Here is a 24,653-nt window from a genome sequence, read left to right as displayed (position 1 = left end):
TAAAGGATTTAAAGGGGCCACTGTCTTTGTTGGAAAAGTGTTTGATAGACAAACAAAAAAAAAAAGTTTGCAAAGCACTGCAGGGTGATGGCAGTTCACATTGAACTGTGTCGTGGTGCCACAGAATATTCTTGTGCGGGTTATATGTGAGGAGTCATTTCCCGCCACTGCACTCCTGGTCGGGGAGCCTTGACCAATTTGGTGCGCGCGCTGCCCGCGAATTTCCAAGTCGGCGCTCATGGGCAATGTCCATCCAAATTCTTTGATTGGCACTCGCCAGCGGGTAAGGCTCCGTTCCAGCAGCACGCATTCCATACCTTACCCCATTGCGCTATTAAAATAGTTCAGATTTTGTATAGTTCTTTACAGTAGTTCACAGCCGCTCCCCAGCACTTCATTGATTTTCGTCACCTTCCAGGTGCCATTTTTCAGGTTCCATTTGCTTTTAAAATATTTTCTTCTTGCAGTACTTTGCAAATTATTTCTCCCATCCACCGTCTAATATCCCACACACACACTTTTCAGAAGAGGCCACAAAATGACAACCAGGATTTTATTTTTATGGAGGTACTTTTTTATAGCAAGTTTCCCTCCAATTTTTAATTTTTTTATTCCCTTTTCTTTTGCCCATCTGCCCTGACACCTGTGACCAGAATGGAGGAACACAACCGGCTCCCAAGCAACTGCTAAGAGTTGCCAGTGATCTCTAGTCACGAATCTTCTCTCTGATTTCCACCCCCCCCCCCCCCCTCTCTCCAAGCTGATAGATGTGGTGGCCTCTGCTTCACATCCCCACACTGGACACAGCTTCATTCAGGAACCGAGTGCCGTGGGATCAACGCTGCATCTATCCCTGCTTGGTAGAATCATGTTACTGCTCAGCACCACCACACCGCCTACTATGCTGATTCCTTTTCTCCTCATTAGCCTGGGGACACGGAGGCCAATTATATTGCCCTCACTGCTGGTCCAGCCGGGGCTTGAAGCTGAGACCTTTGTGGTTGCTTTGGCTCCTCAACGCTCCACGTTCCCACTGAGCCATCGGGATGGCTGCTGAGCTGAAGTACTCTTTGATAAGACTACTGCTTTGAGAGACTAATTGATGCAGTGGGCTAGACATTGACCTTTTAACTTTAGGACCTGGGTTCAAACCCAGTCTAGGCTGATGGAATGAAAGTTTCCCCTGTAAGGTTGGGTCGTATGAGAAATTATTTGGGGTATTCTCAATCCAGTTCCCAGTAGGAATGGACAGGGGGGGAATTGTTTTCTTCAAAATAAAGTTTATATGGCACACAGAGATGAAAAAATTATGGGCAGCCGAAAGATTTGTATTCCAGTAAAGTGTTCAGGTGCAGTTGTAATTAATTCTGTATTTTAATTCTGTATTTTACATTAATGGTAAAATTACAACTAGCTACACAGTCTGTACAGTAGAATGTGCAGTGTTACCATAAAAAGAACTTGCATTCATACAGCACCCTTCACAACTTCAGGACATCCCAAAGTGCAGTCACTGTTGTAATGTAGGAAACGCGGCAGCCAAATTTGAGCACAGCAAGATCCCACAAACAGCAATGAAATAAATGACCAGATTTTAGGTGTTGGTTGAGGGATAAATGTTGGCCAGGACACCGGGGCGAACTCCCCTGCTCCTCTTTAAACAGTGCTGTGGGATCTCTTGCGTTTGTCTACCTGAGAGGGCAGACGCAGCCTCGGTTTAATGTCTCATCCAAAAGACGGCACCTCCGACAGTGCAGCACCCCTTCAGCACTGCACTGGAGCGTCAGCCTAGATGTGTTGCAGAAAATTTGCTTTAACCTTTCTAGTTGCCAGTTAGAAATTAATTATATTTTCTTGTTTATTATATTAATATGTAAACAAACCTGAAATTGTTGAATTTGGTATTTACTGTTAGAGGTTAAAAAAAACTGTGCGCTATAGTGTGGATGTGATAATTAACACATACACTCATTGGCTTGTACACTGTACTTACCAGTATTAGCAATTAGAGAGGCTGCCAAGCTATGAGTTAGTATTGATTTCCTTTATTGCCGTCAGACTAGGCTGTCAGTTGTAGCACTATTGTCTTCCATTGTAGTTCATAAATATTTTTGTAGGGAGACATGTGAGAAGAGAATCAGTCATTTTTATTGCTATTGGTTATATTAACAGCTTCCAGGCATAACCTAGAAACAGAATTTGTGATGCTATCATGTGGAAGTGAGTCAAGGTTAAATAGTTGGTGGAGGGCGAGGATGCTCTGTTTGGTCTCTGTTTCTCTAGAGAGACTGATTCAGCTTTTGAAATATTCAGATTGTTGCGTTAGACTAGATGACAGATTCTGGGAGTAGATTACAGATGTTGGAAGTTTATTACAGATTTTGGGAGTAGATTGCAAATGGTAGTAGGTTACAGATGTTGGGAGTAAACTACAGATGTTGGCTCATCAGTTTAACTGTATTTTCGAGATCCTTGGAATCTTCTCGCACAGTGTAAATGTTTTTTTCTGTGACAAATAGTATGGATTCCAAAAAATAATTGCTGTAGCTAATGCTGTGTTGGGTTTTTGGCTCCTGTCTGAGAAGCAAGTGTGGTGAATTCATGGCGATCCAGCATCCTTCACAATATGGCTATTGTTGCACAACATATGTGTTGTTTTCTCTCCGGCTCTCTGACCCCCTTTTTCAGCTACTCTCGTTTGCCCAGTCTGGAACAAACTTCACGTTACCGAGGAACAATAAACATTCGGTACTTAAAACCTCAACTGTTTCTAACGATGTCTAATCTCACACTACATTCCCACATCACCTGCTGCTCCTAACCATAAACTGAACCACTACAGTAACTCCGTTAATCTAGTGCTGACATAGATTTTACTTGATCTGTGCACATAGTGTTTAACAAGTCTGATATGCAGACCAGATAATCTAATAGAGATTAGGAATATCTGTAGGCCTTTGCAGGGATCCTCAGGCCCATGATGTATAAAACAACATACACAATGCTCTTTGTCTTCCAGTCTTTGAATATGTTTGGGATGTGAGAATTCATAAATAGTTAGGTGGCAGGTCATGCTGGATAACTCATATATGAAAATTAAATAATTATTGAGGATAAACAGGCTGTGAATTCTCGAAATTGGAAGTAAAAGCAAGAGATTGTGGGAATTGAGCAGCAGGTTGATGCGAATCTGGGTGGGCAGGTGGCGACTGACCTATTGTGCGTTGCCAGCATTTCCTGCTTTTAGAAATGTTTCCGACCTGGAACAACATGCTACACTCTCGTAAGCATCATTAACTATCAGTCCAAGTTTTCGGCTGTTGGTTGGACTTGGCCTTGCTCCTACTCAATGTTGTTAATGTCAGAAGTGTGCAATAAATGCGGTCCGTACTGCAGGAACATGTTAGGATATTTACCTTGGCTCTGCCTTATCTTGACACCTCAAATCTGGCCAGCTCGAAGGAACTCACTGAAACAGTTCCTCGAATGGAGAAAAATGATTTAAATTTTGAGTGAGACCTCCGCCTTTTTTCTGGATCTCCCTGTGCCGGAAGGAGATGTGTTTCCAGGCCTCAACCTATACTGGGTTGAAATTGGCTGTGAGGAGGAATGCGAAAGTGGACTGAGGTAAAACTCCCTCCAGTTTCCACTCGTCGCTATGAGGAGGAGGGCACTTTCTTCTCTGGGTGCCTCATGGGGGGAATGGCCAAGATTGAAATTCAGTCTGTGGAGGATCATAGATACGGGTCCCCATCCTTCTACTACAGGTACGTGGCACAATATGCCAGGACTCCGTACGTTGCAGATTGCCTGCCCACGGATTGTCCCTGAGCTGTCTGTAAGAAATTGCCTCACTTCTGCTTTATGCTCCCTACAAATATCCCACCCAAGAATTAGAACCCACTGTGAGAGATATTACTGTTGTGAAACAACTTTGTGTTGATCTGCCTTCAGACAAGCACTTGAGCCAAACCACAAAAGCAAAATACTGCGGATGCCGGAAATCTGAAATAAAAACAGAAAATGCTGGAAATACTCAGCAGGTCAGGCAGCATCTGTGGAGAGAGAAACAGAGTTAACGATTCAGGTCAATGAACCTTTGCCAGTTCTGACAAAGGGTCATCGACCTGAAACGTTAACTCTGGGGTCGATTTTCAGTGTGCCGTGCGGGGGGCTAAAATCCCGAATTCAGGGGTCCCGACACCATCCCGCCCCCATGTAAGTTTCAAAGGAGGCGGGTACCCGCCCCGCACTGGGATCCGCCGACCCGAGGCGGGAAGGGATTAGTGCCAATTAACTGCCTGTTAACAGGTAGTTAACGGGCAGTTTTTAGCCTAATCCCTATTTTAAAGCTTGAAGTGTGGGATTCCCGACGGCTCCAAACCGCGCCAAGTTAGAGGAGTCGGGCCGTCGGGTTGAAGGACTTGAAGGGGTCGAGATGTCGGTGTTCAGGTGAGTGATGGGTGCATGAGTGCAAAGGTAAGTGTGTTTGGTGTGTCTAAAGTGTGTAAAGAAGTTTAAATTACCTGTACTTATCTTTACAGCCTTCCTTCCTCTAGCTTTCAGGAGTCCATCATTCAGCCGGCACAGAAAGCAGAATGGCTGCGATCTGTCAAAAGTGACAGCCTGCAGCTTTCAGTGCCGGCGAGATTTCTAACTGAGTCTGCGTAGAAGGACTCAGGTTAGAAGTAAGACTGTCAGTGTTTGACAGCTTCAAACAGCTGTGAAACACTGATATTTCATCTGTCAAAAACTCTTGACAGATGAAATTTCAGTCTGTGACGTCACCTGTTGCCGGGTGGCCCTTAATAGGCCTGCTGAGCCCGCTGGGCGGGATCAACAAAGTCAATCAAGTGAAAATCACGTGGATTGGCCGCATCTCGATGGAGGCGGGACTACAACCCCAAAAGTTGTAGTCCCGCCTCCTTCCCGACTTCTGAATGAAAATCCAGCCCGTTAACTCTGTTTCTCGCTCCACAGATGCTGCCGGACCTGCTGAGTATTTCCAGCGTTTTCTGTTTTTATACTTGATCCAAACTACTTGGATTATTAAAAACATGCATAGTCTTAACTGAGAGTAGTGTATTTTGATAAACTAGATTTTATAATCATTTGTTTTATGTTGATAACTACCAGTCGATCTTCTGTGGCATTGTACATGGGGACTGAAGGCCAAGTGCAGTCTTCAGTTAAAAGGGGGTAAGAGGAGAGATCATTGGACCAGAGCGTGCAGACATAATTCAGCTCCCATTTTGAAGTCCTATTTTTATGTAATACTTTGACAAAACTGCTAATTTGGGAAGTAGAGTTGGTTGGAGCATAGGGGTTTCCCTGCAGTGCAGGCGAAGTAGCTGAGAAATGTAAAACTGTGGCGCTACTGCAGCATCACAGGCGGGAGGGCGTCATTACACCGTGACAAGTTTACATAGGCAGTTTTCATTTTCAATGTGGACTAAGGATTTGTAATGGAAAAAGTTGACACAAGCAATGCACACAGGATACCTAATATGTTAGATATAGATTCTAAACTTCCCAAGCTGGGATTTTTTGGCTGCTTGATGTAACTCCAGGATTGCCAGTCTCCCGACATCCAGGGTTGCAATGGGGCAGAAACGATATTTAAAATTTAAGGCGTCATCTTGCCTAGGTCAAGGTGCGATGCTTTAAAAAGAAACGGCCTAGAAATGTTGGCAGTTACACTAAGTTTGCGCCCGCCATGGAACTCCACCATTGACCCCACTGAAGTTCACAGGGTCAGGGGTCAGTCCCCCATGAGTGGGCCTTCACCAGTTTGGGGGTGCACCTGTGGCATCCTCCTCACCATAGAATTTGAAAACCCTGGCCAGCCCAGCCCCGAATGGGTGCCAGATTCCTCCCCCCGCCACCCCGAAGAGTAATCTGGAAGCCCCCTGTGGCCCCATTCAAATCCTGCTCAAAATTCTTTGGATTCTGATCTTTGCAATCCAGATCTAAACCTGTGGGAGCAGGAATCCCGCCTGCAGCCCACTGGGGAAAAAAACACTAATTAGCCTGATCCTTTCGGGGCCAGGAGTATACCCATGGGTTGGGATCCTGGCTCCTTTAGTGATAGCAGCCAATTTATACAGTGGAGCACTGCGACATCAATCGGGCAAGAATTCCTCTGGTCGCTATAGGGATGGCTCGCAATCCAGTGTTCCCAGTGGGCAGCAGACCTCACAGGGAGCACACCTCAGCAAATCGTGGGCACACAGCCCGGGATTTTCCACCTATTAAAATTTGTGGATAGAAAACCGTGGGCCTTGCTCCCCGCTGGGAATGCCAGATCAAGGAGTGAGCCCCACAGAGCTCCTCCGTTCTCCAGCACAGATTGATTAGTTTTTGTCAGGTCAGGGTGTCGAGGAATATCGAGCTCAGGCGGGTAGATGGAGTTGAGGTACAGATCAGCCATGCTCCAACTGAATGGCGCTCGAGGGGCTGAATGGCCTCCTCCTGCTCCTATGTTCTTTTAAACCACATCTACCACAGAAGGCAGTAGAGGCCAATTCATTAGATATATTTCTTAAGGCCAAAGGGATATGGGGAGAAGGCAGGGACAGGGTACTGAATTTGGATGATCAGCCATGATCTCATTAAATGGAAGAACAGGCTCGAGGGGCCAAATGGCCTACTCCTGCTCCTATCTTCTATGTTTCTATCTAGAACACCGTTACAATTTGGCCAGAAGTAGAAAATGGGACATCTTCAGAACCTCACTTATGATCTCACTGCACATGGTGACCAGAGCAATTTTTATTCCAGTGTGATTTATATAAACTGCTTAAAAACTGAGGTGCAACTCATAGTCCGGTGCATTCAGTGATAAAGTTCCAATCTGAATGAATGTGTATATAGCTTACGTTCCGTGCCTGAAGAGGTTGCTTTTGGGTACCTAGCTGATCCGTAGGGAAACATAAGGATTTTAACTGGAGAAGCGCTTCTGTTTATGAAGGAACTCCCCATTTACCGTTCTGCTCTCTTCTTCCCTCAGGTTGCTTCGAGTGCTGTATTAAGTGCCTTGGAGGGGTTCCATATGCGTCGCTGCTGGCAACCATTTTATGTTTCTCTGGCGTGGCGCTGTTCTGCGGCTGTGGCCATGTGGCTCTAACGAAGGTGGAGAGGATTGTGCAGCTGTACTTCTCCAACAACGCGAGCGACCATGTCCTGCTGACTGACGTGTAAGTGTGTAAAGTTTACCCTTGCGCAGTCCCATAGCTGTCTTCATTCTGACTTTATCCTAAAAGCACAGACTTGGGAATGACTCAGTGTGGTGGCTTCCTGCTGCGATCCGCGCTGAATGTAAACGTCGCCTGGCAACACAGCCTGAGCCATTGTTTATTCTGAATATACCAGCAGATCTCCCGTGGTGTGGCGTTGCCTGCAGCGAGTCAGAGGATTCGCTGTTTTAGAACAGTGGTGTTTACGCCATGCAGGGGGAAACGTAAGGGCCGCTGATTTACAGCGACTGCATAAGTCAAATTTCATTCTTATTAAATGGCATTCTGGAATTCTTACTGGTCCTTTAGGGATCAAACTCTAACAGCTGTCCGTTAATCTGTGAAAACCACACACAAGTAGCCTTTTTTATACATGAAACTTTCTGGTATCCGGCACGGACAGGACCGACGTGGTGCCGGTTCATCAACAATTCCGGATAACCGAACGCTATAGTGAAAGATACGGAGCTCAGAGCTCCGTATAAAGCAACAAACCCTGTTAACAGCTTCAAAACAATCGGCACAAGTTGCAAGCGTCTCTGTAGCTTAGCAACAGCTTCAGCTACACCCTTGCACAGCAACAAATGGAGTAAAAAAAAAGTCATAAAAGTAAAAAAAGTTACCTGAACCGACTCCTGAATTTTGCCGGTGGATAGAGCGTTCCGGTTATTTAGGGGCCGGTTAATCGAAAGTTTCCTGCATATTGCCATACCTATGTGTTTAATTTTAATCTCTTACCTGTTTTAAAGCCTAGAATACACAACAAGAAGGTATGCAAGATGTATCAGTTGTAATTAGATATCTGGATCCAGAAAATCTGCGAGGGGGTGGGCGCACATCCTTAAATAGCACCACACCCCCCATCCTGCACTGTAAGATCAGGACTCATCGAATCATCGTATTCAAGCTCCGCTCTAATCTGTGGTTTTTACGGCAGACCCCTGCCAAAGTTACAGCAGAAACACTCCTGAATGGGTTTCTGGGGCCCTGGTACGTCAACAGTTGGGGTTGGAGCATTGCGAATGGTCCTGGGCTTCGGTAGTATTGCGAATGGGCCATCCTACTCTCCCTCAGCACCCTGAGCAAGGGACAGTCCAATTAAAAAAGAAAATCTTACAATTTCTTCTGACGTCCAGGCCATGCCATTCCCTGGACCGCACCACCCCCCCCCCCCCCCCCCCCCCGCAACCCCTCGGTGGGGCCACACCGGACCATCTAGAGATTGGTAATGCTCATCTGGCTTGGTGATTTGCCTCCAGTTCTACACCAGGCCCTAAGTGAGCTGGGGCAGTGGAAATTCCTGGCATAGGGAGTCCCCGCACCTGAACTGCCTCCGACAGAAGTTCCACTCCTTACAAGGCTGAATGGAAAATCCCCGAAGTGGCAAAACTTGGGTCCCTGCTGTTTTCCGGCGGGTTTTGCTGGACTCCCACTAGAGTTCCGGCGGAAGCCTGGCTCCATTCCTGAGGAAAGTCAGGGCCATCGTGTGCAGCTCCTCCCAGCACCTCAGCCCTCCTGAGGGCCGCTGCCCCCTGCGATCAGCCCCCACCATCCCCCCACTCACTCGAGGGCCGCTGCCCCCTGCGATCAGCCCCCCCATCCCCCCCCACTCACTCGTGGGCCGCTGCCCCCTGCGATCAGCCCCCCACTCACTTGAGGGCCGCTGCCCCCTGCGATCAGCCCCCCACTCACTCGAGGGCCGCTGCCCCCTGCGATCAGCCCCCCACTCACTCGAGGGCCGCTGCCCCCTGCAATCAGCCCCCCACTCACTCGAGGGCCGCTGCCCCCTGCGATCAGCCCCCCCCCCCCCATTCACTCGTGGGCCGCTGCCCCCTGCGATCAGCCCCCCACTCACTCGAGGGCCGCTGCCCCCTGCGATCAGCCCCCACCCCCCCATCCCCCCCCACTCACTCGAGGGTCGCTGCCCCCTGCGATCAGCCCCCCCCCCCATCCCCCCCACTCACTCGAGGGCCGCTGCCCCCTGCGATCAGCCCCTCTCCCGTTCTCCTCACACCCCCGCCCCCCCCCCCCCCCCAATCCCCCACTTATTGAGGCAAGGCGGCAGCTCGAAATTCGACCCAGCATTACTTGGCTGAGGCCCAACTTGGGGCAGGCCTCGGGCCTCCTGGTTCGGGCGCGCTTTGCGTTCGCTTTCACTCCCAGAACCAGGTGCTGGTGTATTTTTAACCCCAGTGTGTTGGCTTTGCAGCAGCTCTCCCTGTGTGTTGGGATCTGGAAATGGAATGGAGGCTGAAGTGACTGACCTCACTAAAGTCATTTGTTGCAGCTGGTTGTAGAAGCAGTAGAGCCTAACATGAGGAATGTATATGGTATAAACTTGATGCACTGTAGCTCCCCGACCAGTTCTGAAGAGGTTTATTTTAAAGATCTACTTTGAGATGTAATTTGGGTTGCAGTGTAGTTGGCTAAAGCTGCAATTTTCTTCCTAAAATAAAACGCTTACAGATAAAAAGCCCCACCTCAGTATAATTACCACGCTAATTAGCAGTTCATCGTTTGTAGTAGAACTTGAGCGCTCAGCAGAACACTTGATCTTAAGTAGGATCCAACCTGCAAGATTACTGAAATGATGTTGTTCAAATCGTTGGGCTTCTTTATGGAACATTGCTCCTTCTGCATGTGGTGTTGACTGCTGCAATTATTTGAAAATGTGATGGTGAGACCGCCGAAGACTTCTACTTTAACGGAAGGGACGAAGTGGAAAACGGAGCTATTTTTAAAACAGCTGTAGCTCCACCACCCTCAATAAAAGAGGACCACCCCTGTGCCTTGTGACAATTTTCCTCAGTAAATATCTATTCCTTTGTTTTGAAAGGAAGAAAAACAAAACGTACTGCGTTTCTTTCCAAGGACCTCCCTGAGACTTTGAGCAATCTCTTGTTTCATTTTTTTTTTTCAGTTTGCCCTTTGTGTGAATTCTGCAGATTGTCCCTGGGTGGCAACGTGATGACCTGCAGGAGCACAGAAATAACAGCAAGTTAAGGAGGTCCACAGTACAAACCTACCTCTTTGACCAAGCATTTGGTCACCGGCCCTAATGTCCCCTTCTATAGCTCGCTGTCAGTTTCTGTCTGATTACGCTCCGGTGCAGCGCCTTGGGGGCGTTTTACTACGTTAAAGGCGCTATATAAATGCAAGTTGTTGTCGTCGTCGTACAAAAGTGAAGAGAAAAGGATGGTTTTGAAAATCAATCAAAGTTGACCTGTTTTTGAAAAATTGTGAGGTGTTGCCCCTTTAAACAATTCCATCCTAACCCAAACCATCACCTCCGCATTCTATGGGCGGGTTTGTTGAATTATAGTTTTTCTTCATCTTCTTCTGGCTAATAGTCAAAAAATGTGATGTATCCCAGTGTATGCTTTGAATCTGCTGCTGTTTCAGATGTGAGGTGGAGTTATGTAACATGGGAATGTGAGGAGGATCATCACTGCCACATGTAAAATCGCTCCATATGTTGTGATGTTCTCCTGTTGATGATTTGAACTGTATTCTGAAGTGCAAGGAGGATGATGAGTGAAGAAGCAGAAAAGATTCGGCCTTGAAATCCCACAGTGGGATACTACTGTGTGAATGTTTAACACATTGTTTCAAAGTTTATCTCTGCTATTTTAGCAGAGAATTAACCCATTTATTGTAAATGAGCATCCCTGATTATAATCGCTTGATCTTTGGTGGCCGTGCCTTCTGTTGCCTAGGCCCTAAGCTCGGAATTCCCTGCCTAAACCTCTCCGCCTCGCTGCCTCTCTTTCCTCCTTTTAAGACACTCCTTAAAACCTCCCTCTTTGACCAAGCTTTTGGTCACCGGCCCTAATTTATCCTTATGTGGCTCGGTGTCAAATTTTTTATCTTAAAATACTCCTGTTCAGCACCTTGGGACGTTTTACTGTTAAAGGCGCTATATAAATACAAATTGTTGTTGTATAGGAGGAGTTTAAGACCAATGCAATAACCCATTTGCACCTTAGTATCCCACAACTTTGCATCAGTATCTTCTAACATTTATGCTTTCAGCTTCCTGGTATCACTCTGCTGAATCACTTACCAAATGTTCCTGTAGTTTTGCCAATTTATTTTCTTCTTAACTCTGTATTTTTTCCCCACCAGTTGAAGATTGCTGTGTGAGGTTGGACTCCCATGTTCCATTTTGCCCAATTTTTTTGCATGCAGCTTTGAGAGGGCTGCACTCTAATGTATAAAATGTACCTGTTTTTGTTTTTTTTTCTCCTCAGAATCCAGATGATGCATTATGTCATCTACGGAGTTGCTTCATTCTTCTTCCTGTACGGAATAATCCTCCTGGCGGAAGGGTTTTACACCACAAGCGCTGTTAAGGAGATTCATGGCGAGTTCAAAACAACTGTGTGTGGACGCTGCATCAGTGGAATGGTATGAAGCTCCGACTGCGGTTCATGATTTCAGAGCTGTCGTACAACCAGTGCTTGCAGTCTGTGTCTGCCAGATAAACAGAGCATGACACAACAGTAAAGGACTGAGTTTAGCAAAATGAATGTTGAGCAATAAGCGCAGTGGTTTACTTTACCTGTCGGTCACTTTGAACCAGTGTTTATATTTGAATGATGCTTCTCACACTTGTAATGCCTATCTAGTATTGCAACATGATGGAGTTTAGTTCAGAATCTGTTCAAATTAAGAACCAGGATTTTTTTTTTAAGTGTGATTTTTTTAATTGTATATTAGTTACCAGGCGAGATGGACTGTGGTCTTAATCTCCAATGGGGGGTTCTACCTGGTCCGCACTGATGAGCAGCAGTTTAGGGTGTGAAATCCCCAAACGTGCAATGCAGTAAGAATTGTGAGAGCAGTTTCGGGAGGCAGCGTCAGTCTCCTTCAGCTTCACACCCAGTGCAGAATAACTGAAGCCAGTGCAAAAAGTGAAGTTTAAAAAATTTGCAAGTGTTTTTGGTGAGAAAAGTGTTTTTCTGGCGCAACAAAATCTCGAGGGTTAGATTTCCGGACGGGACCCGTTTCCACCAAGGTTATGCCAATTTTTCTTTTTACCGAACCTTGCAGTCCTGGTGGGAAGCACCTGTTCCAATGTTAAACCTCTAGTGCGCACATGCAAATGATAATGCATGGTGTAAGGGGTCAAATTTTGTGTTAATTATGCCCCCATTAGGCATCATTCCCATCAGTGTAACTTACACGCCGATAAATGAGGCGTAGCCTTCTCATGAGCTGACCCGTTTAAAGGGGCGAATTCCCTGGATTTCTTTTTTTGCATTGGAGAGCTGCACTTCAAACTGTGAAACTCGCTGGTCACCAGAACATTACTGACTCCCACCTACGGTAAAGCATTCTGTTGAACCGCATGGGTTTCCCTATTTACCTTCTTGATGGAAGAGGAGGTGGAGGATGTGAAGAGAAGTGAGAAAAGAGTGAGGGTGCTTTGGCCCACCTCTCCTGGACATTATGTGCAAGTTTCCCCTGGAACGCTCTTAACAGCAGTTATGTGAAGGGAATCTCCTGGGTGGCAGCAAACAGCTGATGTTACAAGTCTGGACAAATGCTGGATGGGCCCTGTAACACAAGAGGTTGGAATTGTAAGGGGCAGCATGCAAGGAGGGTTTGTCATAGAGTTATACAGCACAGAAAGAGGCCCTTCAGCCCATCGTGTCCGCGCCAGCCATCAAGCCCTATCTATTAGGACAGAAATGAGGAGAAATTTCTTCACCCAGAGAGTGGTGAACCTGTGGAATTCTCTACCACAGAATGCAGTAGAGGCCAATTCATTAAATATATTTAAAAAGGAGTTGGATATATTTCTTAAGGCTAAAGGGATCAAGGGGTATGGTGAGAAGGCAGGGACAGGGTACTGAATTTGGATGATCAGCCATGATCTCATTGAATGGCGGAGCAGGCTCGAGGGGCCGAATGGCCTACTCCTGCGCCTATCTTCTATGTTTCTATGTTATTCTAATCCCATTTTCCAGCACTTGGTCCGTAGCCTTGTATGCTATGGCGTTTCAAGTGCTCATCTAAATGCTTCCTGAATGTTGTGAGGGTTCCTGCCTCTACCACCCTTTCAGGCAGTGAGTTCCAGATTCCAACCACCCTCCGGGTGAAATGTTTTTCCTCAAATCCCCTCTAAACCTCTGTGAAGGGAAATCCAACATTGAAGAGTTAGTCATTAAAGCCATTGAAGATTTATTGTTACATTTAAGAAGTGAGGGTGATCAGTGGAGGTGTCCATCCTGCCAAAGTTAAAATGGAAATGTCAAAGCTCTCTTACCTTGGCTGCCCCAGTCAGGTTATTAAACTTTTTGTTGAACTAGCACACTCTACTAGGGATGAGAGTGGTGGTACTCGGCACCACTGCCAGCTCCCTCCATGTTGTTCAAGTGACTCATTCAGGTGACTTTCTTCCCCTGCAAGCCCAGCAGCTGGTCTCTCCTCTGGTAATATCTTGTCCAAGAGGCTCTGTCGGTCAGCATCTGGCCTTGCCTCCTCTTGTCACCGCTTGCTTGAGGCCTTCCTTGCGAATCACCAGTGTGTGAAGTTGAAGTCATAATGAAATCTTGAGAAATCACAAAGGATTCCTTTGGTGAGAAATCATCGCAGTTGAACATTCTGCCAAAAGTCGGAGGAGTAAACACACCACTTGCCTGCTGTCTCCAGGAATTTGCTGCGATCTGTAGGGTTTAAAAAATCTTCCAGTAGCAATTTTACTTCCCCGCCCCCCCCCCCCTCCTTCCCCCTGGCGATTTATCCCTGTGTTACATGGGCGTTGCACTCCTGGTCTACCATTCAATATTTAAATGAGTGCGAATTCCGGTGGGGTCGGCGACACAATGCTCTGGGACTGCCCTGCCATCATTACTGCTGCACATCAGGGCCTGCACATTTAACTGAATCCTTGGAGCAAAGAGATAGGGACCACGGAGAGTGTGGCGAGGGCCTCTTATTGGGCGTAGGCAAGTAGGCTGTTCAACACCCCCGCCCCCCCCCCCCCCCCCACAACCTCTATGATTGTTTATCGGACCACTCCTTTCGAAAGAACATGCCTTTGATCACTTGATAGAACACAGAAAGAACGGATGTTGCTCCAGAACTAGTCAGTTCCGCAATTCAACCAGTGAAAGCCGATTAGTTGGGCTTGTGCTTTTTAACGCTCACCGGGATATTGCAGTGAATAGTAGGGACGCTATTGATAGAGCAGCGACACATGACTGCGCTTGAGAGCTTTTGACCGACGAGACTTTTTTTCTTTTCACTTGTTTGATTTGAATTGCTAGATTAATGGAAGTAATAATGTTTCTATTTGAACCATATTGTGACATTCCCATTTACAAGCTCATATCCAAACACCCCCGGGGGAAAACATCCTGCCGACACCACTGGACCTCTACATACAGAAATGGAATATCCATGTACTGGCAGTTAAAGGTGCCAGCAATAAAAAATAAAGTGATATACTTGTAAATAGCCCTTCACAAAAACAATTAGCTGAAACAAAATCACTCTTTGAAATTGATACCCCTATGCTTTGGCAGTAGCAGTGATTTGTTTTGATATTACTGAGTGCCCTCATGCACTGGATGCCTGCTAATTGAGTCAACACCGTTCAGGAGAGCACGGACATGTGAAGTGGATGCATGGAGTGCAAGTGACTGAGTGTCCATTTTTAAAATAATTCTATTGTGAAAGTGGTTCTATTTGAAGGAACATGAAGTCTCGGGCTGCTGTATATAAATTATTAAGGTTCATCAGCCCACGCAAGCACACATACAGAATCCAAGTTTCCTTTTCAAATGACTGTGTTATGAAGGTGATGATACTGTAGAAGTATTATACCACTGGCAGCTAATCCAAAGCTAATGTAAGATATTTAGTTACATTTAGTGCGTATAAACTAACTTGGTGTGTTTATGGAATGATCACTACATTAACAGGCCCTGGCACCTTTGGAAGATGCAACACCTTTTCCCATTCCATCGGTTGAACATTCCTTCCATGTGAGACAGCAGTTTACGTATACTTATATACATACTGCCTCCAATCTACAGGAAACTTTGTGCTATCCGGCACCGACGGGACCGAGCTGTTGCCGTCCCATCAAAAGTGCCGGACAAACCAGCGCTAATGTTGAAACGTACGGAGATTTTGAGCTATGTATCTGGCAACAAACCCTGTTGCTTAGCAACAGCTTCTAAACAGTCGGCCGTACCTTGCAAGCGTCTCTGTAGCTTAGCAACAGCTTCAGCGAGACCTTGCAGAGCCTGACTGGTGGGGAAAAAAAAAGCAACGAAAAGAAAAAAAACCTAACGAAACGGCTCCTGATTTTTGCCGGTGGCTCGAGCATTCCGGACAGTTAACCTCCGGATAAACCAAAGTTTCCTGTAGTATACTGTATTCACGACGCATGGTGCATCTCCATTGGAGAGCCCAAACGCAGATTGGGTACCCACTTTGTTGAACACATCCACTTTCTCCTCTCTGTGGCTTGCTGCTCCCACTCCCCTTTCTCTTTCCACTCTGCCGTGCTTCAGTGCTGTGGCAAATTTTCTCAGGTGGTTTGGCCTCCTCCTGGTACATTAATGGACCCTGAGGAAATTTGGATATGGCTGGGCTTTTGGGGAATATGGAGCTGGATGCTGGTGTTACCACCTGATCTTTGTGATCAGTACCATGGGATTTTTGACATTAATTATAACAGACAATAACTTTTAAGTGTAATAGTAGAGACCTGCGACCTCCCGGCACAGTGCTGGCTTACTACACTTAAGAGGCCAATATCAAAAGAGGCTAATACAAATTGGGGAAACTAAAGTTGTCTATAGAGTTAAAGCTAGTAACTGTTCAGGCACGACCTATTCATGGCCTGGTGCATCGGAGAAGCCACTCGAGCTAATGCTCATCTCGAACTGGTATTACAAAAAATGGAGGTTGCAGCAGTCCTGGGGGGAGGGGGGAGACAATGACTACAAAATGATGAAGTTCAACATGATCTGGGATTCAGAAAAAACAAAGACTGATCTGGATATTTAACTTTGAAACGGGCTAAAGGAAACAACTTCAGCAAATTGACTGGGTAGGCTATGCAACAGCATTTCAGTTAGAGAGCAACTGGAATACCTTTCGAGGCATAATATTGAGCATGCAGGATAAATCCATACCTCAAAGTAACAAGCTCTTCTAATCCACCAGGGGATGCCAGATATCAACAAAGTCAGTCAGCAGATTGTAGTCCAATTGTCAACAGGTTTCTGTAATTGTTGACATAGCTGTACATTTTCTGCAGCGATTGCACTGTTTTGCTTAGCTGACACCGTCTTTCAGAAGTTAGGACGGGACATCCAGGAGTGTTTCATTATTTGCAGAGGGTTCCCAGGAGTGTGTCAATATTTGCAGGAACTCCCTGGAAGTGTGTCAGTATTTACAACATATCCCCAGGAGTGTGTCAGTATTTGTAGGGGGGGGGTCTGCCGGAGTGTGTCAGTATTTATAGGGGGGGGTCTGCCGGAGTGTGTCAGTATTTATAGGGGGGGTCTGCTGGAGTGTGTCAGTATTTATAGGGGGGGGTCTGCTGGAGTGTGTCAGTATTTATAGGGGGGGTCTGCTGGAGTGTGTCAGTATTTATAGGGGGGGGGTCTGCCGGAGTGTGCCAGTATTTATAGGGGGGGTCTGCTGGAGTGTGTCAGTATTTGTAGGTGGGGGGGTCTGCCAGAGTGTGCCAGTATTTGTAGCGGGGGTCTGCTGGAATGTGTCAGTATTTATAGGGGGGGTCTGCCGGAGTGTGCCAGATTTGTAGCAGGTACCCAACACAAAAACTTACAAACCACTGACCCAAAGCACCATTTTGGAGATATGTCTACTGTGTAATCATTTCATGTAGTAGATTTTGCATACTCTTATTTGTTTTACGTATATATGTTTACTTACATATATATTGTTTTAATTTCTCTCCAGTTTGTCTTTCTGACCTACCTGTTGGGAATAGCGTGGTTGGGAGTTTTTGGCTTTTCTGCTGTCCCAGTCTTTATTTATTACAACATGTGGTCGGCCTGTCAGACCATCAGCTCCCCGCCAGTGAACCTGACGACAGTGATTGAAGAGATCTGTGTGGACGTCCGACAGTACGGTAATGTAACATCTGATTTGTTGTTCACCATCATCTGTTAGGAGCGTCATTGGTAAATGTCTAGCCTTAACATTACAACAGTGACTACACTTTAAAAAAAAACCTCTGTAAAGCCTTTGGGACGTCTGGTGGTCGTGAAAGGCGCTACATAAATGCAAGTCTTTCTTTCTTGACTCGACAGAAATATTAGGGGAAATTAAAGTGGAATTGCATAATGATGGTCGCATCTGCTTGCTGACCGAGGCCCAAATTCATAGGCCTAGAAATTCGGTTGTGGGTTCGCCAGGGCTTTAGCGCCGGAAATTTAGCGCCGGCGCTAAGTCCCCCTGCGCGCGCCAAAAATTCAGTAGCGCCGCGCCCAAACGGCTGCCGGCGCTACTAGAGGGTGTCAGCGCCTCGAAATGGGCGCTGAGTGCCGCATTGCGGCGCAATTCCGGCGCTGCGGCACCCGGTGCGGCAGGCTGGGGAAGTGCAGGCCTCCTCCTTCAGTTAAGGAGAGGAGCTGCCTGCACCCGCCCGCTGGCCGTTCAAATGTTCAGAAAAATGAGCCCGGCACTTCGGACAAGTGCCGGGCTTGCAGGCCAGACGCATCTGTTCCGCGGGGGGGGGGGGTGGAGGAGTCCGGGGAGGGAGGTGCGGGCAGGCGGCCGGCGGGAAGGCGGCCGGCCGCCGCGCGACCTTAATGCGCCGGCGCTAACTCCTGCAAGACTCGGTTGCCAAAGTCTTAGTTGCGGCTGCCACAGGCGAGGCGGCCGCAACTCAATTTCGGCGCTGGGGCCCGTCACCACGGCAACCGGGACGCTGTGCACACCGATGACGTCATCGGTGCCGGCGCAGCGCAACCGGTGTAACGCCGACGGAAGGGCCCCACTGAATTTGCCAACTGGCCATAACTCCGGCGCTAGGCCCTCCAGCGCCCCAAATGGGGCGCTAAGCCTACTGAATTTCTAGGCCATAGAATCTGACAGCACAGAAGGAGGCCATTCAGCCCATCGTGCCTGTGCCGGCTCTTTGAAAGAGCAATCCAATTAGTCCCACTCCCCTGCTCTTTCCCCATAGCCCTGCAAATTTTTCCTTTTCCAGTATTTATCCAATTCCCCTTTGAAAGTTACTATTGAATCTGCTTCCACCACTCTTTCAGGCAGTGCATTCATGCCCTTGTTATTCTATGATTTCCATGCTGCATTTATATTGGCATCGGCTTGTGAAAATCCCACTGAATCTAAAATGGCCCAGATTGCATTAGCACATTGGAGACCCCTCCTGGAAGGCACTGGTGTGTCAGTGAAAAATTAGCTCCAATGTAACCGACATTGTGTTGTCTATGTGCCACAATACAATGCACGTTGTCATGCTGCTTGTTATATTGATCAGTAATAAACAAAGACCGGAGCTAAATAAATGCTCTACAACTGTCGATCATACAAACAACTTTCAGGTTAGAGGGAACAGACTGCAAACCTCCTTGGACAGGTTGGGTGATTGGGCAGAAGCATGGTAGATGCAGTATAATGTGGATAAATGCGAGGTTATCCACTTTGGTGGCAAAAACAGGAAAGCAGATTATTATCTGAACGGCAATAGATTGAGAGAAGGGGAAGTGCAGTGAGACCTGGGTGTCCTTGTGCACCAGTCGCTGAAGGTAAGCATGCAGGTGCAGCAGGCGGTTAAGAAGGCAAATGGTATGTTGGCCTTCGTAGCGAGAGGGTTCGAGTACAGGAACAAGGATGTCTTGCTGCAGTTGTACAGGGCCTTGGTAAGACCACATCTTGAGTATTGTGTGCAGTTTTGGTCGCCTTATCTGAGGAAGGATGTTCTTGCCATGGAGGGAGTGCAGCGAAGATTCACCAGACTGATACCTGGGATTGCAGGAATGACGTATGAGGAGAGATTGGGTCAATTGGGCTTATACTCGCTGGAGTTTAGAAGAATGAGAGGGGATCTCATTGAAACTTATAAAATTCTAACAGGACTAGACGCAGGAAGGATGTTCCCGATGGTCGGGGAGTCCAGAACCAGGGGTCACAGTCTAAGGATAAGGGATAAGCCATTTAGGACAGAGATGAGGAGGAATTTCTTCACCCAGAGAGTGGTGAACCTGTGGAATTCTCTACCACAGAAGGCAGTGGAGGCCAATTCATTAAATATATTCAAGAAGGAGTTAGATATATTTCTTAAGGCTAAAGGGATCAAGGGGTATGGGGAGAAGGCAGGGACAGGGTACTAAATTTGGATGATCAGTCATGATCTCGTTGAATGGCGGAGCAGGCTCGAGGGGCCGAATGGCCTACTCCTGCTCCTATCTTCTATGTTTCCTGTACCATACTATTGATGCAAAGTTTTAATTCAGTATTGACACACACATCATGATGCCTTGGGTCATGACTTGGGCTAGTGCTGCGTTTATACCTACCAGCTTTAATCTGATCCCTTGGGTTGGTAGACAGTGCATCCGTCGGTCATTATGAAGAGCCCAATTTTCTGATCCTGTCAAAAATGATCTTGTGCTGGGCCAAATCCTAGCCGCATTGCACGGGGGAAGGAGGGGGGTTAGACTGTTCCAAGTTTTCTGATCTAAGTTCTGCCTCTTATTTTGACCAGGTTACAGGGGAGTGGATGGGCACCTTGGGAATAGTGACTATGATAAGTTTAAGGTCCAAAAAGAAAGGGGGAAAAGTCAGTACAAAAGCTGAGGTGCCAAATTGGACTGGGGCAGCTTTTAGAAAATGAGGAGTGAGCTAGCAGAGGTGAGGCGGGAAGAGAAATGGGCACACAGGACTGTAGATCAACAATGTGAGATTTTTTTAAAGGACATTGCAAAGTTGCAGCATAAAATATATACCATTAAAAATAGGAGACTACTTCAAATTTCAAAATGTTGAGGATAAATAAAGAGGTTAGGAACAAATTAAAATGAGAAAAGAGGTTTTATGGGTCCTATAGGTATGATAAAAATGAGAGAATACCAAGAAATAAGGAGAGGTTAAGGGATAAGAAAAGCAAAGAGAGAGTATGAGAAGAGAATCACAGAAAATATTAAAAAGCATAAAGTATTCTATAAATATACCAGTAAAAAAATAATTAAACGTGAGACCCCTGAAGGAGTTGGTAGAGGGTAAGTGGAAATTGGCAGGGTTACTTAACAAGTACCTCACTTCACTGTTTGCAAAAAAGATAGCGGGGAGTATGTAAATCCAGAATTGGTTAAAAGTGAGATGAGAAATATAATAATAAATAAAAGGGAAGTATTAGAGAAGTTAGTTAAGCTAAAGGAGGACAAAGTGTTGGGACCAACATTCCCTATGCTGGTCCCGTGCAGCCCAGGACCGGCTTTTTCAATGTAAAGTTTCACACTGTGAATGGGCTGCGCAGCACCCAAAAAAAAGAGGGAACATTGGTTGGGACGTGACGGGATACATCCAAAGATCCTGAGGGCAATGAGGAAAGAAATGGAGGAAGCCCTAGAAATGATACTTCAATGTTCTGTTGAGAGTGGATGTGTGCCGAACTGGAGAGCAGTCAATGTAGTACCCATTTGCAAAAGGGGAGACAGAACTAACCTGGGTAATTACTCACCAGTTAACATCTGTGGTAGGGGAAGTGTTGGAATCTTTAATCAAAGATGGAATTATTAAATGTCTAGATGAAGACAAAATAATTAGAATCAGCCAAGACAGATTTCAGAAAGGAAGATTGTGCTTAACAAAACAGATAAGGGTTTTGAGGAGGTGACAGATATGGTGGATGGCATAAATACGGTGGATGTGGTATCGATGGCCTTTCAGAAAACCTTTGATCAGGTACCACACAAGAGACTATTGGAGAAGATTAAGGGGTATGGAATTGGGGGCAGGTAGAAAATTGGATTTAAAAACTGGTTAGAAGGGAGGAAACAGAGAGCAGGAGTTGAAAGTGGATAACAGTATCGCATAACGTTCTGTTCTGAGACCACTTCTGATCATCATGTACGTGAATGATTTGGATACAGAGCTCGAAGGAGTGTTGCCCAAATTTGCAGGCGATAGTAAAATAGAAGGCGTAGTAACTAATTGAGTATTAAAGGGAGGTGCAAGGGAACATTGAAAAGATTCTGAAATGAGCAAGAAAGTAGCTGATGGAATTCAATGTTAGTAAATGTGTGGTGGTACAATTTGGTTTAAAAAAAAGTAATAATTATGTTGGATGATGTGGAATAGCAGAGGTATCTGGGGTGGGGGTGGGGTTTCAGGTTTACAAGACCTTAAAAGAAGCACCTCAAGTGGATACGGTCATTAAAAAATGCTACTAGAATACTGGGGTTTATGGCAAGAGATAGAGAATATAAAAGTTAAAATGTAATGGTGTATCTCCAAAAAGATGGAAGGGTACCACAGGCTTGAAAGCCATCACTCCCAAACAACTTATTCCAGGCCCAAACTCAACTAATTCTTCCCAATCCTCCCTTGAAGGTTTCATGTAATATGCATTAAACCCCACAGAGAGGCACCTCTAATATTTTTCATGGAATGCTTCTTCCATCTGTGCATCCCCTAAAAGACTTATTAGGAGATTCAGTATCACTTTTAAAATTCAAAGAATTCTGAGTAATAGTGACATCAGTCCTTTTTAAAAAAAAAAAACTGTAAATGCTGATGACCTCATTAGGGTTTCTGGCTCGAAGGGATACTGTGGAAGGTGTTGGGTGGTGTGCAAAACGGGGGTCGGAAAATAAAAATTAAGGGAAGTGCAAAATAGGCTCCTGATTCAGTATGGCCCATTTTGTGTTACTGACCAAGATAATTTCAACTGCACTGAGCCAGACAGTCTAAATGGAGGTGAATTAGCATGCACAGTTGATGCTGAATCAGCCGCTTATGATTTATTTATGACTGTATCTTTACTAAGAATAATTCAGATCCTTCACAGTGGCCTTCATTTGACTCTTCTGAGGTAGTACCTGAGAAAGTCATCAGCTCTCTCCATTTAAATAAAAAGGCTATAGAAACGGATGGGTCAAGAAAAAGGATACTGATGAGAATTCTTCGTAACTGAAAGATTTTTTTTAAAGTGATGAGACTCTCTTTAAAATAAATGGATACATGAACACCTCTCAACCTCCTCTAACAGGATAAAAAATATTTTGGCGGTAAGAGGGCCCCTTAATGATGGACGCAATCCGAGGCATGGGACCTTTCCAGCTGATCCTTGCACTCCTACACACACACACAAACCATTTGTCACACTTGACTGCAGTCATTCCGTCCGTAGGTCCTGCGCCACTGTTCACGTTGTGGCTCTGTATAAATGTAAAGCTAAGGCTGGGGAAGGTCTATGCAGGTCACTCGGCTCCAACATGTCTGGCTTCCAGGCCGTGGCTTTTGTCTTTGGTTTCCAAATATTATTAATGTGCTAACTGAGCGAGGAAGATTTTCTGGGCGAGCTTTGGGCAAGATAAGTCCCGTTCCATTTCCCTCAGGGTCACCCTGTGATTGAATGCCCTCTGTCCCTGTCGCTCAAGTCTTTCTGCTAGTTACAGTATCCGGCAGCATTAATGTTACAGGCTTGATTGTATAGTTTGAAACTGGAAACGGGACTATCAAAGGAACAAATTATACAATCAAGCCTGTAACATTAATATGCATAATTTGATGTCTACCCGGAATTCTGTATCCATTCCAGTCATTCCAAAGGCAAATCTTCTCTTAGGCAGTCCCTCGGGAACCACATTAAAAATGAGTTCTCAGGTGACTGATGAGTCCAATGTGGGACCTAGTCTCTGTCACAGGTGGGGCAGACGGTGGTTGAAGGGGTGGGTGGGTGGGGTGCTTGGGTTGACGTGCGCTCCTTGCACTTGGCTTCCGCTTGCTCTCGGCGAAGAGACTCGAGGTGTTCGGCGCCTTCCCGGATGCTTCTCCTCCACTTTGTGCAGTCTTGGGCCAGGGATTCCCAAGTGTCGGTGGGGATGTTACAATTTTTCAAGGAGGCTTTGAGGGTGTCCTTGAAGCGTTTCCTCTGCCCACCTGGGGCTCTCTTGCCGTGTCGGAGCTCCGAGTAGAGCGCTTGTTTTAGGAGTCTCGTATCAGGCACGCGGATGATGTGGCCCGTCCATCGGAGCTGATTGAGCGTGGTCAAAGCTTCGATGCTGGGGATGTTGGGCTGAGCGAGAACAGGGACGTTGGTGCGCCTATCCTGCCAATGGATTTGCAGGATCTTGCGGAGGCAGCGTTGGTGGTACCTCTCCAGTGCTTTGAGGTGCCTGCTGTACATGGTCCATATCTCTTGAGGCATACAGCAGGGCGGGTATCACTCCTGCTCTGTAGACCATGAGCTTAGTGCCAGGTTTGAGGTCCTGGTCTTCAAACACTCTCTTCCTCAGGCGACCAAAGGCTGCACTGGCACACTGAAGGCGGTGTTGGACTTAGTCATCGACATCTGCCCTTGTTGACAGTAGGCTCCCGAGGTATGAAAAGTGGTCCACGTTGGCCAAGGCCTTGTCGTGGATTTTGATAATCGGGGGGCAGTACTGTGTGGTGGGGGCAGGCTGGTAGAGGACCTTTGTCTTTTGGATGTTTAGTGTAAGACCTATGCTCTCGTATGCTTCGGTGAAGGTGTTGACGATGGTTTGGAGTTCGACGTCCAAGTGAGCGCAGACGCAAGCGTCGTCTGCATACTGTACTGCAAAGGCAAATGGGACATTTACGTCTGCTGCCGGATACTGAAACTAGCAGAAAGACTGGAGAGGCAGGGACAGAGGGGATTCAATCACAGGGCGGTCCTGAGGGAAATGGAGTTGAACTTGTGCTGGTGGGTGATAGTCAGGTGGTGAAGATACTTTCATTATATTCACTGCTATTTGAGCAGAGTGTAGTGTTAAACTGCTCTTTTGTACATGACCCACATTTAAAGAAAAAAATCCTGTAAATAAATCTAGATAGTTAATTTGGAATCTGGTGTATAATAGCATCTTCCAATCTGGTGTATAATAGCATCTTCCAGAGTGCCTTCGGGCGAGAACTACACTGCTATGGGCACTAGCACTCCAGAATGCACGAGTTCTAAAGGTTCTGAAATCTATGCAGGGCTGCAGCTTCTGATCCACAGGGGATGTGAGGACCACATATGGGGTACATGGCAAGACTGCAGCAAGAAGTAGCAGCTCATTAAAATACCCAGAAATAATATCACATTACAGTGATTGGTGCAAGATATTTGTCTTGCCACAGCCATAAAACAACAGCACGTGTGGCTATATTTTGAAAAAAACTATAAGAAATCAGTTTTTCTTCAAGTAGATTTTAATGCCTCACTGTAGATAACAC

General features: G+C 46.3%; 1 protein-coding gene across 4 annotated transcripts in view; it reads left to right on the top strand.

The window, feature by feature from the left end:
- Positions 1-24,653, top strand: part of gpm6bb (glycoprotein M6Bb) — a 208,380-nt gene that overhangs the window by 167,430 nt on the left and 16,297 nt on the right. For all 4 annotated transcript variants that reach the window (XR_015080772.1, XM_086006282.1, XM_086006281.1 and 1 more), the window contains exons 2-4: positions 7,010-7,196; positions 11,486-11,642; positions 17,184-17,355. Coding sequence is in view for 3 of the 4 variants with exons in the window: in XM_086006282.1 (XP_085862408.1) it covers positions 7,010-7,196; positions 11,486-11,642; positions 17,184-17,355 (516 nt within the window). In the remaining variant the exon portion in view is untranslated. The remainder of the gene's footprint in view (positions 1-7,009; positions 7,197-11,485; positions 11,643-17,183; positions 17,356-24,653) is intronic.

This window comes from Somniosus microcephalus, chromosome 14 (genome assembly GCF_052327205.1).
Source record: "Somniosus microcephalus isolate GS21.2 chromosome 14, FLI_Smic_1.0, whole genome shotgun sequence".
NCBI lineage: Eukaryota > Metazoa > Chordata > Chondrichthyes > Squaliformes > Somniosidae > Somniosus > Somniosus microcephalus.
The sequence above is the reverse complement of the archived record's forward strand: the minus strand, read 5'-3'. Positions and strand labels throughout refer to the sequence as shown.